This window comes from Falco rusticolus, chromosome 4, assembly GCF_015220075.1.
Source record: "Falco rusticolus isolate bFalRus1 chromosome 4, bFalRus1.pri, whole genome shotgun sequence".
In the NCBI taxonomy this organism is placed as follows: Eukaryota; Metazoa; Chordata; class Aves; order Falconiformes; family Falconidae; genus Falco; species Falco rusticolus.
In genome coordinates this window covers 63881174-63894245 of record NC_051190.1, presented here as the reverse complement: position 1 = coordinate 63894245, position 13072 = coordinate 63881174, and the positions used below count along the sequence as shown (strand labels likewise).

Below are 13072 nucleotides of genomic sequence, written 5' to 3'. Positions count from 1 at the left end.
GCCGCGCGGCGATTGGGCGGCTCTGACATCATTGGCACGCGGGGCGCGGAGTGCGTGGCGGAGATTGGGCCGCGGCGGCAGGCGGCGTAATGGGATCACGCGGGGCGGGGGAGGGCGCGGGGGGCGGGGGCGGCGGCGCGGCCGGGCAGAGCTTTGAATAGGGAAGTTTTGCAGGGGGTTACATTTGCAGTCAGCGCCGTGTTTGCAAATATTGGGTCCGCTCCTGCGCAAGTGTCCTCCGCTGGCCGCGGGAGGGGAGAGCCGCCGCGGCCGCCTCGGGAGACGTCCTGCCTTGCTGTGCAATTAAACTTTGCATGAAACTTTGGGTCTTTTTTCCTCCCTAAGCTTCTCACGGAATTATTAGATCTCTCCATATATACAAATTTTTGTTTTTTTCTTCTCTGGAGGAAGGGGGGGGGGGCTTGGAAACTGAGAGCAGAGGTTTGACACCCCCCCGCACACACCCCTCAACCCCTGCACATAAAGGAGGCATCTGTATTTTTGGTAACCAGCACTGACTTTGTTGTTGCAACTTGAGACATGGATGTTCTCCCAATGTGCAGCATCTTCCAGGAACTCCAGATTGTGCACGACACGGGTTACTTCTCAGCCTTGCCGTCCCTGGAGGAATATTGGCAACAGGTAAACGAGGATGTCAATGTTGTTGTTGTTATTGTCGTGGGTTTTTTTTCTTGTTGTTTTTGCCTTTTTTTTTTTTTTTAAAGCCGTATTAAAGGATGAGCGGATTTAAAAAAAAAAAAAAAAGGAAAAACAAACAACCAACCCGTGTCAGCAACGAGTTTGGGGAGAATTAAACACGAATGCGTAGAGCTGTTTTGAAGCAGGTGTTTCGGCTTTAAATGAGACGGCTTTTCGAGGGGAAGAGTCCCGAGGTGAACGTGAGGAGCTGCGCATCCCGCCCGTCCGCGCCGGGCGCCCCGACGCTGCCCGCGGGGGCTGTCAGCCCGGCGGCCCCGCTCCGCTCCGGCAGCAGCACGGAGCCCGGCGCTCCGCTGCCGCCTGCGCCTCACCGAGTCCTGGCAAAAGTTTTGCGCTCGTACCAGGTCCAAACTCCACTGCCGGGTCTTGTCATCCGAGCTCCCTGCCTGGCCAGGGGCTGCTTTTCGCCCCTTGCAGTGCCATGTTGTTGCTGGGTTTTTTTTTGAAGTTTGGGGGGGGTTGGGTTTTGGTGGTTTTTTGTCGCCTGGCAGTGAGGGGGGAAAGAAGCTCCTAAAGGAGTGTGTATACACATATCTCTGTGCGTGCATGCCTATACGTCTATAATGTAGCTGCTTCCCGGCGCAGGGAGCCTTGCGGAGTCCGTGCGTTGTCAGTCATATGACAGCGATCCCCTTGTGCTAATTGCCTTGGTCGGGAAGGAGGAAGAACGGCGGCTCCTTCCCTTTAATGGACATATTTTGTTGGTTTTATTTTCTTTCTTTCCTCCCTTCCTTAATTCGCGCCGAGCCGCGGGGTCCAGGACCGCGGTGCCGGTGACATGCGCCCCGACTGGGGCGGGGGGGCCCGGGCCGCTGGCCCCGCTCCCCGTCCGGGGGCTGCGCAGCCCGCCGACCCCATCACATACCTGCAGCCTTTCCAGAAGGGCAAAGGAGCCTTTCCGAGGACGTTAAAACGCAAAGCGTTACAACCTTCATATGCCTACTAATTGTGTGCAATGCCTTTTTTTTTTTTCTGCCCCCCCCCCCCCCCCCTTTCCCCTTTCACAGAGGCAGCTTCATAGTACGTGATTGAAATGGAGCTAAGTAGTTTCCTTCAGGCATTTGGGCTTTTGGCGAGGGGCCAGCCCTCGCTCCCGGTAGCCTTTAGAGGCATTTAAACTCGGAGGGAGCTTCGCTCCGGTCCCCATTACTAATCTTATCTAATGAGGAATTTAAAATAGCCGGGAATATGAAAGTTTAACAAGAGCTTAATAAATGCTTTTTTTTTTTTTTTAACCTGTTTTCATGGGCAATCAAGACACTATTGTGTTGTCCCTGTCGAAACCTGTTTTGTTTTCAACGTGCATTGCAACCCGGTTACCTAATTATAGACAAGTACATAAATATTGTGTGCAGTGGTGGTGTTGCTTTTGCGTTTTGTTTTGTTTTTTGCTTTTTTAGGGTCGTGTCCGTCCCCCCCACCCCCCCACCCCCCCCGTTTTTGCCCACACTCCTAGCCTGGCCAGAGCATGTGACCCAGTTTACTTGAGCAGTGCTGGGGGAGAAAGGAGGCTGTTCCCATGGCGGCTCCGCTCTTGGACAGATGGGAGGGGGCTGTGAGGGGAATGTGTGGTATTTGGGATCGGGTTTTGCTACCGGGCATGGAAGAGATGATCTGCTAAGATGAGTAGAGTTTGGTATGGAAACTTGGTGTGTCCATTTTCTGTCTAAAGCTTCCATATGGATTGTTTCCTATAGTGGAAAGAATAACCCCAAAACATCAGCTTGTTGCCATAACAGTTCATACCCTTCTTTTTTCTTTTTTTTTTTTTTTTTTTTTTTTTTTAAAGTGTTTGTTCTCTAAAAATGGCTAGAAAGTCAGCAGGGTGAATTGAAATTGAAAACTGCAGCTTCACGCATGTAGGGTGGTTTTGTTTTTTGTTTTGTTTCATTTCATGGAGGGGAATGTGGTTCCGGGGAGGGGGGGGAAGTTGTCCATGTACTGTTGCATGTCTATTTGAACAGAGTACTTTCTTGGCAGATGGTCAGGGTTTTAAAAGGAAATCTCCTTTGGCATTGCGTGAAAGAAAAGAGAGAGATGACTCATACAGTTGCACTCTTGGCCAGTAGATAAAGTTCTTGTTCATTGTGGGACTCCCAGCAGGACCTCAGAGTAATTTCCCGTTTTGCATCCTATAGAACAGGACATTTCTATTTGGGAACTTTTTTTCTCCCCTCCTCTCTGTTGTTGACGTTGCCCATATTCCTTCGAACACGCATGGGAGCAGTTTGAGTTATGTGGTGTGCATGCCAGTGCGCTTGGAAATGACATTCTTTGAAAGTCGAGTGTGCTGCGTTCTCATGCACAGGAAATGGGAGGATGTCTGCTGCTCCATTGATGTCCCCAGAAGACAGGCCAGCAGCTCCGCAGCCATGCTGAAATGTGGCTTTGTTTTCTGACACAGCGTTTGGGTTTTAACTGCGTGTCAGAGCACATTGTGTTCAGCTGGGTCCTTTCAGCCTCGTGTTTGTGTGAGAGAGAGCTACAAAACAACTTGAAATTAGACGAGGCGCGAGAGCGAAGTGTAATTATTTGTTGTGGTTCTCTATGGTCCTTTTCAATGTCAGCCTACTGAAAACACAGATTTTATGATGAGAGTGATGATAATTTGACTGACTCACTAGAATGCTATTTTGGAAACCAAAGCTGACTTGCACCTTCAGCTGTGTGTTTGAACTCCTGCCCAGGTCTCAAAACACAGATTTCTTTTCATTGTAACAGTCACCTAGTTACGGCTGGAGGAGCCTTTAATTTGTTTTGAACCTAGAAACCTCAAATCGAACATACTACATTCCTGCATGCTTTTTGAAGTGTAAAATACAATTGGGTTTATTTTTAAACAGGCTGGTAACTTTTCTCTTTTTTCTTCCTTCTCTTTCACCTAGACATGTTTGGAGCTGGAACGGTATCTTCAAAGTGAACCCTGTTACGTTTCTGCATCTGAAATCAAATTTGATAGCCAAGAGGATCTCTGGACCAAAATTATTCTGGCACGTGAGAAAAAGGAGGAATCTGAACTGAAGAACACATGTGTCCCAAAAGAGGACAGTCTTACTAGTCAGAACTTAGAGACCAACAGTTTGAATTCTGACGTGAGCAGCGAATCTTCAGACAGCTCTGAGGAGCTCTCGCCCACGACAAAGTTTACCTCTGACCCTATAAGCGATGTTTTAGCCAGTTCAGGAAACTTGAGTTCATCTGTCACTTCCACTCCCCCTTCGTCTCCTGAGCTGAGCAAGGAGCCTTCTTCCCAGCTATGGAATTGTACGCCGGGTGAGTTGCATTCACCGGGGAAAATTCGTACCGGTACCGCTGGAAAGACTGCAGAAAAAGGTACACCCGCCAATGGTGACACCTCGCCAGATGGCAGAAGGCGTGTTCACAGGTGTCATTTTAATGGTTGCAGGAAAGTTTACACCAAAAGTTCACATCTGAAAGCACATCAGCGCACTCATACAGGTTAGTAACCGTATGCTTATTAAGAGTTGGCAAGTACTGTAGGGAATACCCCTGATGGTGGTGGTGTCACAGTATTACACAATTGCTGGGTGGGAACCCAGGTTTGGAGAGATGATGTAACAGTAGTAGAGGCTTACCAGCATGGACAACATCACTTCCTCATTCTCTTCATAAGTGAGCTGAAGCCAAGATAGTTGGTGGTAGACTAGTCTGCTGTCATAGCAAATAGGAGCCACTCATCTAAATAGGCAATAGTTGGGAAGCTGCAGTGGCATGCAGTCTCCAGGAGCAAAGGTCTAGCCAAACCAGACGGTAGACCTTTGCTGATATTTACTTCTAAAGCAAAAGCGAGTGGAGACTTTCTTACAAAACAACAAACGTCATACCCCAAAATCTGTCTGATCGCTAAACACTGTAAGAGCTTGTTTTCATGGTTTGGTCTACATCAGGTCTATTCAACTAGACATCCCGAGGCCCTGTTTATATGAACTACAGCTATACTTTTAAATCATATAGCAGTTTTGTGTGCCATCGTTATCGGCAAAAATCTTGGAAAGCCACAGCATGTTGTAGTCCTTTGAATGTATCTGCCTAGTTGGACTTCAAAATGTCTTGATTTCCTGTGTAATTTCATACCAAAATACTGAGCAACAGTATTTTATTGTTACAGAACCTGAACTAAAAATAGCAATCTCATGCGTTACTGGGAAAGAAAGTGAGGAAGACAGACACTTCAGGGCTTTTATAAATATTTTATGGTTGAAGTAGCGTGCTGATTTGCTTGTTTGAGCATTATTATTTGACATCTCTTTATGACAGCGGTTAGATACGTAGAGCTGTGCCTTGACTCAATACTCATTGCTTAACATGAGGAATTGACCTGGCTTTCTTGGTGTACCAATCGTGAGACCTATATAGGGTTTTTTTCCCCCCCAAGATGTGGAAAGAGAATTCAGGGAAAAGATCCTATTTTGACTCATGAGCTCAGCATTTTGTGGCTTTTATGGGAAGTCTGAGCAAGCTCGGATGCTCCCGTTGTCATGCAGAAGTCAGATGAAACAAGATTATTTCAAGAGGAAAGAACAACTTCCACTGAAACCATGGTGGTTGCGCAGACATAAATAGCTGCCGGCCTCAGAAGTATTGCAGAACTGTTGTCCTGGTGCTGTCTGGCTGAGAATGTTCCTGTGAATGGAAGTGGTATTTCTTGAATGCTGAAATAGCAGTGTTCAAAGTGGCGTGCAGGCTTTTCCAAGAATATGTGGCTCAGCAGAAAGGAGGTTGCATGTTATGCAGATGAGCGAGTGACAGAGGACTTTGATGCAATACAGTAGCCTAACTGCATTTTGGAGACTAGCTGTGCTGTCTTTAATCACCTTCATGAGGCGAATGATACCTGTTTGGGAGTAAGCCTGCCATTATGGATGAACAGGAATGGTAGAAAGCTGGATTTCTTTGTTTCCAGTGAGCCTGTTTAATCGCGGGGTTTTTTTGGTTTTGTTTTTTTTTTAATAATAAGAAGTGAGATTATTTGATGTGCTGTTGCAGCAAAATAGGTAGGTAGGAATCATGTGGTTGAATTTTGTAAGCTGCCTTTGCCTACATGTTCTGAAGTGTTCAGATAGGTTAAATCAGCTGTCTTTGGGGGGTGGAGGAGGTTTACATAGAAAATGAATGGGGTAGCACCTATCTTTCTTTGAATGGAGTCATGACTAACATGTAATTTGCTTTCTTTGTAGGGGAAAAGCCTTACAGATGTTCATGGGAAGGGTGTGAGTGGCGTTTTGCAAGAAGTGATGAATTAACCAGACACTTCAGAAAGCACACTGGTGCCAAGCCTTTTAAATGTAGTCACTGTGACAGGTATGTGACTGAAATGCACCTTTTTAAATAGTTAATTTAATGCTCATTGGAAAGTGAGTCTCGACTGCTTTTCACTTGTGAAGGAACCAATTAGGAATGCAACTGTGTCTGGTATTTTTAAGGAATTATTCTGTATTTAGACTGGAAAAATCCTTCGGTTTTTCTAGTCGTTGGGATATGGTTTGTAGCCTGACTTTGCAGTTGAGTGTCCAGAAGTCCCTAGTGTTACCACCCAGGGCCCACGGACACTCTTGAGTGCTCCCACGTATCCAGGGCACGCACGATCCCTCCTCCACCAGCAAGGGGGGAGTGCCTCAGCCACGCGTATCGCGTCGCGTCGTGCGTGCCAGCAGCCATGGGCTAATGCGCAACCTGACTCTTGCCTTGCAGGTGTTTTTCCAGGTCTGACCACCTGGCCCTTCACATGAAGAGACACCTCTGAATGGGTCAAGAGGTGAATCCTGCGGGCTAAGAGGCGTCAAGGTTGAAGAGCCTTGAGTGGAGGGATGCGTGTTCCAGCCAAAGCATGCCATTTTGCACCCTACCCAGTTGCCTCCAGGACCTCACTTCCTTGAAGGTCTTTTGAGGGCTAATAAGTCATGTAAGAAACGGCATAGCAACCGCGGTGCGTGATGTTTGGGGTTTCCTGGACTCATACACTGGTATCTAACCTTCTGAGTGGCTCCTAAGCCTTTGCCGTAAGCATGTGCACTGAGAATGTTAATGATTGGGCGACTGTATGCGATGAGGATCTCTTGATGACTGTATGCTGAGGCACATTTTTTTTCTTGTGGTTGTTTTATAACTGTAAGAGAAAAAAAATAGTCTGAATGTCTTGTATGTGAGGAATATCTCGTGAGATGGGACAACCACCAATCATTTCCAAGGGGTGGGGGGAGGGGTGTCTGCACCTTTTTAGAGGGAAAACGGAGAGGGGAGAGGGGGGGCGTAAAAAGAGTCAGGATGCCAGAATGGAGATGGGGGACCTCCCTGTTCCTGTGTGAGAGGAGCTTTAGGTGTCTGGTGCAGCTATTAAACGTGCAATGTGTCAAGTAGCTTGTTTTACTTGCTACAGAGCTCATTTGTAATCCATTGTATAAGCTGTGTATTTACAAATGTAACACAACTATAACTTTTCATTATAATACAAAGGTTATTGCATGGTTCTAGGGAACTATATGCTTTTCCATTCTTTAATCAGGACTGCAGTTTTGATTCCAGTTAAGAGCAGCTAAAATACAATTGGTCTAATGTTACATAATGTATGGAACATGAATAATTTTTTCTGTTGGGTGGATAAAACCACTATTGGTTAGAAACTGATTTTTCTCATGCAGCTAATTTTTCTCTTATTTATGCCTTGAGGACTAACTTCTGGTTTTCTAGCTGTTAATGCACTGTTGACCTTAATAATGGTGCCTTATGCAAGTGACCTTCTCTTGTAGGGGGTCTTATACAGGGGTATGGGTGATGCATGCTTTATTAAGGCTCTCTTTTCACCTGGCATTGTACTGTATCAAATGTATAATATGAGGGGAAAAAAAGGTTACTTCCAGGGTCCTCCTTCACAAAGACAAATATAGAGAAAAGTCATTCATGTCAGTACAGTATTTGTTTAACTTAGACAATTTGACTGTGTTACAGTATAATGCATATGCCAATTGAATACCTGACCAGTTCTGCCACCTTGAGACTTTTTTTATATTGACCTTGCACAACAACTGTGTATATACACACCCCAACTGTACTTAATATGTCAAGTTTTCATACATATTAAAGATACAGAAGTATTAAAAGATGTATTTGCTTAAAAGGCACAAGTTTCACATCTATATATCTAGCTATCTGTTGGTCATACAGAAAGAAACTATATTACTTTTTTTTTAAAAGTGGGCAGAAAAATAATTGTGTATGTATATTTGTGTGTACAGTCTGTGTATGTGTGTATATATATAGATAATATATAAATATTTTTTTTAAAAGGAAAAAAAATAGAACACATAGCTAGGAAATGCCACAGCCCATCAAAATATTCCCTCTCCCCGCCCCCCCCGCAATACGGTCATAAAGGAGACAAAGAAATGAAAGATACAGTTAATTAAAATCTAGCATTTTTAGAGGCTTTACCTTTAGCTTAATGGTATGCTAAAGGCTTTGTTGGCATTCAGTCCTTCTCAGACTGCTGACTGTGTTTTGTAGTTATTAGGTTGTCTGGAATAGCGTATCTGTGGCCATTTAAGAATGATATGAACCGAATATTGGCATGCTAAAAGAATATTAGCTGTGTGCAGATGAAGTACACTCGGGTTTTGGCCTTCCAGCTTGCTGGAGGACCTGTGAGTGAGCTAGTCGTTGTGGTGGTTGAGCTCTAATTTTACATAGTTCAGCTAAAATAAAGACTGTTTTTTCCTAGAGTAGAAATAGTCTGTCCAAAAGCAGTATTTTTTTTTTTTTTAAACCAGCTCACTACAGTCGCTGCAATGAAACATGTGACCTGTTTCTTTTTCTATTTATTATTGGTCTTGCTTACTATGCTAATATTTTGGTATACCTTCCTGGAAATGTATGTAGATAAGTCGTTTAAAAAAAAAAGTATATGCAAGTGATCTGGTTCTAAGGAACACACGGGCTTAAATCATTCTCATTTCATTTTTGGTTTAAATTGCCTGAAAATGCACTTTTTTTTTCTTCCCTGAAAACAAACATTTCCCAGAAAATAGATTTCTATTTAGGGTTGGGTTTTGTTATGTTTTTAACTCCTTGTTTGCATTGTCCTTGGCTTAGCCATAATTCTTATAAACAAGAAAGTAAACAAAAGCAAAACCAAACAAAACAAAAAAAACAACCAACCCCAAACAAAAAAAATTAAACTTGCACTGGCTTGTCTCAATTGTGAAATACCATCAGACTTGTGTGGATGGGGTGGGGCTGTGTGCCATATGTCAAATGCCTGTAATTTTCTTAATAAGCAAGTACATTTTGTTCAGGTGATAACTGAGCCTCAATCAAGCTGAAAAATAAAAAAAAATAAAACATTTTTGCTTGAAATTTAAGAAGAAAAAGTTTCTATTAGTGAAATTTCTTTTTTTGTTTTTGAAGCACCCTGTTATCTAAAGAATCTCTTTGTAAGATTTTTGTAAAAATTTTGTTTTACAAGATTTTATTTGAAATTGTTTTTTGCAAGATTGTTATATTTCTGTATGAATGTATTTTTTATTGGAATAACATAAAAAGAAATTCTTATCAGCATCATGTGTCTGGTTTTATCTTTCTCCTCTCTGAAGTCCTACACACCAAATGATGTCAAGTACTATGTCGATGCTTTACCTTGAGTCACCTGATTGCAGGTACAAGCACATTTGGGTCAGGTCACTTAGTGGAAGACAAGCCCTGATGAGAAAATAATTTTGGCAGTAGAAACTAGAAGTTCTTCCATATTTGAAAAGCAGCTGTTGACTCATCTTTTGTCTCAGCGGAATAAATAGTTAACGTGATTGTTACTGCAAGACTGCACCTTTATTCCAAATCGTTTGTTCTGGAGAGGTGAATGCATGTAGGACAAGTTCTGCATGTGGGAAAGGAGATTTAGTGGGCATTTAAAGTGAAGGGAGAAGGGTGATGGCTGGACTGGAGGCGACTGTCCTTAACTTCTACTGCAGTGTGGGTCTTTGAACGGCTCTGTCAATGGGAATGCAGGTGCACTTGTGGGAACGAATGCAGGGAAGGAACCACATGAGATCTGCCTGGCCCAGATGCACAGATCCAAGTCAGCTGTAAGGCTGAGCTGACCCACATGCTGGTGGTGATCTTCAGCCACCTAAACGCAAGCCTCTGAACTGCATTTCTTCAGAGCAGTGGCTCTTCAAAGCATGCCTGGCATGTATGCTGGCTTGGACACATGCAGAACTTGTTTAATGTTGCCTTGTGGCTTCTGCTTCGCTCATGCTGGTGTTAAAAATCCCTTAAGCAGTGAGTAAAACCATTGGCAGAAATGGCAAAGTTGTATGCTGAGAAACTTGTATTTGAACGTGTGAATTCAGTTCACAGCAACTGAATGTTTCATGGTTTAGATGAGAAATGGTCTAAAAATTGATGCAGAAAAAACCTGAATCAAACACAGATAGAGGCAGAAGTAGTACGGCGGAGAGACCCTCACCACCCACCTCAGTTAGCCCTGCAGCTGGCTGTTAAGTGTACAATATGACCCTGTATAGACAAGCAACAAATAGCAAATTAAGCAAACCTTGTGATCTGCAACAAGAGGGATATATTAAATTTTACCACTGGTACAATCTCTCACACAGTGAAACACAGATATCTTCTGGGAAATTTAGTTACAGTTGCAATAGAAATAGAAAAGGCTACTGAGATTTAAAGATTGTGACATTTTACCTTCTCATCTGTATACGATGTAGAAATGGAAATATTTTTAAAGAACTGAGCTTGACCTTGGAGCTTCTCCACCCAAAATGTTCAATGGGTGTGTAATACAGAACAAGGATTAGCAAATTTTTGCCCATTTATTGGGTGTGTGTCATCTAGGGTTGTGTCTTACCATACCTTAAAAAAAAAAAAAAAAGCCTGATAACTCCATTATTAAGGATGTTATTGAGATTCCACCCAGTTCTTTTTTCTCTGAGAGATTGTACTGAAAAAACAGTGGTGTTCCGGAAGAAAAAGGCTAGTGACAGAGCTGTTGGGCAACAAGGAAACTACAAAGCAGAAGGCAATAGCCATTTCAGGGTTAGTGCATGTCAATGTGCACATCTACTGCTGGCTTGCTTAATTTTGGATTTTGAAATGCAGAGCAGATGGGAAGGGATGTGAATCTGAGGGTGAAGAAGTCAGGTGGCTTAGGTATGGACCTGCATTAGTAACCTCAGCAAGTTCCAACAACTTCAACTGAGGTTAACAAGGTAAAAATGAGGACAGAGCCTGTAGCCAGTGTGTTCACTTCTTGCTCAAAGGTTAGATATGGTGTGTTTGTGCACTTAGGCACACATATGTACAGGCAAAGGTCAAGATGAAACAATTAAAATCCCCAAACAGAACCTGTTTGGGTGTTTCGGGTTTTTATTCCCTCTTGGGTGTGAAAAATCCTGGCATGCAAGTGGTCAGTGCAAGTAAAATGTATCACAGTTTACCAACCTATTGGAACAACTGCATATTATAAATAGAGCAAGGCGCTGAAGTTCACAATAGACGAGGGATTGCTATTTTCTTAAACTAGATGTTTATATTGTTTAGAAGGTACTGTCTCTCTCCCTTCTAAACCATATTATGATTTGTCACAAACTGAATCTAGAATTGTGCCTGTTAGAGCATGTTGCGGACAAGCTGTATTTTATTCTTTCCTCTTTAGGAGTAATTCATGGTACCTCTGCATTTCTGTCCATCTTTTACATCTTCCATTCTTCTCAACTACTTGAGCATTCACTCTTTATTTTCTTTAATTGCACTGAAAGCTCTGAGGAATAAAAACAACCTCTATAAATCACACAAACAGCAGCAGCAGAATTACAAACAAGGAGAAGGAAAAACGCTATGGTGAGTGTTTCAGAAAGTAGCTGAGTGTTATTTATGCGGCACCAAAGGAGTACGTGATCTTACATACTCACACAACAGCAAGAGACATTTAACAAGAGGGAAGCTCCATGGCCCATCCATTGGATGTCTCCTTAGCCTTGTCTTCAAAGAGGAGTTAAAGTAGGCTGAAACAGCAAGGGGAGCTGTAACTGTGCAAGAGCTGGGGGACACGCGACAGATAAAGAAGGTTTCCCCTCTGCCTTTTAAAGGATAAAAGGACCTGTATTTCCTCCTTGTTCCTCCATTTTCCAGAAATTCCTTGGAGTCAAAATGGCTCGGATAGGAAATCTCTGCAATACTTCTTTCTCAAGCTTTTCTAGCTTTGCTTCCTCAGGTAGCACTGGTTTATAAACAACAATAGCAGTACTCCAGTTCTTTATTTCTGGTGACAAGAGGTTACTGAGCAGCTTGTACCCCCCCAGAAGTCTGCCTGCTTTTGCTTCATCCCATGGGATTGTGTAGCCAAGAGGCATTAACAGGTACTTCTGAAACAAAGCCTGTGACATGGCAAGAAGCTCTGCTGAGGTTATACGGTCCAAGGCAATAGTATCTTTATATTTTTCCCTTTAGCTCTTTTACCTCTACACGGGCTGTTTCATCCTTTATTCATGGTGGCTAGATATATGGCATTTATTTTTGATCAAACCTGTAGCAATACTGTCTCATAACCATTTGAGCTCTTACATATAAGGGAGAATGAGCAGACGGAGTATTGCTTTTGCACATAGGTCTACAGAGGTTTAATCAGTCTAAGATTCATTGGGGCTACCCTGGGAAATAAGGGTTTTCAGGTTCATGCATTAATATTGTGCAGCCTTGGTCAAAAGCTCGTTTAAGTCAAGGAGAAATTCCTCATTGAATTCAACTTGCTCCAGACACAGTCATTTTTTCATAGAGCTGAACCTGAAGAGGAAGTACATTTGAAATCCATTCAGAACCAAATTTTCGTTCAATGACATTTATGACTATATTTTGCCCATTTCCCATTGAACATTTGGTAGCTGGAGTTTACGAGTGCAAGCCTTGCAAAGATGATTTTTTAAAAACAGAAATGTGGGGAGGCTCTGAAATTTATTTTTGATTGCAGACTGATGATAAACCTTGTAATTTGTTCCGCAGTTTCAGTTACACAACAGCTACATAATAATTTGGTAAGTTATAGCAGTGACTATATTGGATTGTGATGTTTTCAATCCCAATGCTTCACAAATTATTAGCTGAGAAATTACTAACTGAAGAAATTAACTGGATTTGTAGGATACCATAGCAACAAAGGTGGCCTATGGCTTTAAAAAAAGTGCTGCATCAGATACAAGCCAGCACATTTGTTCAAATAAAAGAGAAACTCTTCAGAATTTTCAACTGAGGCCACAGATTGGTTGTGTTCTTGAAATATAGGTTTATAATTTGTCACAGGAAAAATAACTCCATAAAGCAAAACCGC

The 13072-nt window shown here is 42.9% G+C and overlaps 1 protein-coding gene across 1 annotated transcript; it reads left to right on the top strand.

Annotated features, from left to right (window-relative positions):
* Nucleotides 1-155: 155 nt before the first annotated feature.
* On the top strand, nucleotides 156-9290 carry KLF6 (Kruppel like factor 6). Its single transcript, XM_037385815.1, has 4 exons — nucleotides 156-642; nucleotides 3606-4179; nucleotides 5919-6042; nucleotides 6433-9290. The coding sequence occupies exons 1-4, from the start codon at nucleotides 541-543 to the stop codon at nucleotides 6482-6484; spliced, it is 852 nt and encodes a 283-aa protein (XP_037241712.1). The 5' UTR covers nucleotides 156-540; the 3' UTR covers nucleotides 6485-9290.
* Nucleotides 9291-13072: the final 3782 nt, after the last annotated feature.

Excerpts from the sequence above, each read along its gene's own strand:
- KLF6 (XM_037385815.1), top strand. The coding sequence starts at position 541 with ATGGATGTTCTCCCAATGTGCAGCATCTTCCAGGAACTCCAGATTGTG. Across the intron at positions 643-3,605 it reads TGGAGGAATATTGGCAACAG|ACATGTTTGGAGCTGGAACG; the intron begins GTAAACGAGGAT and ends TCTTTCACCTAG. Across the intron at positions 6,043-6,432 it reads AAATGTAGTCACTGTGACAG|GTGTTTTTCCAGGTCTGACC; the intron begins GTATGTGACTGA and ends CTTGCCTTGCAG.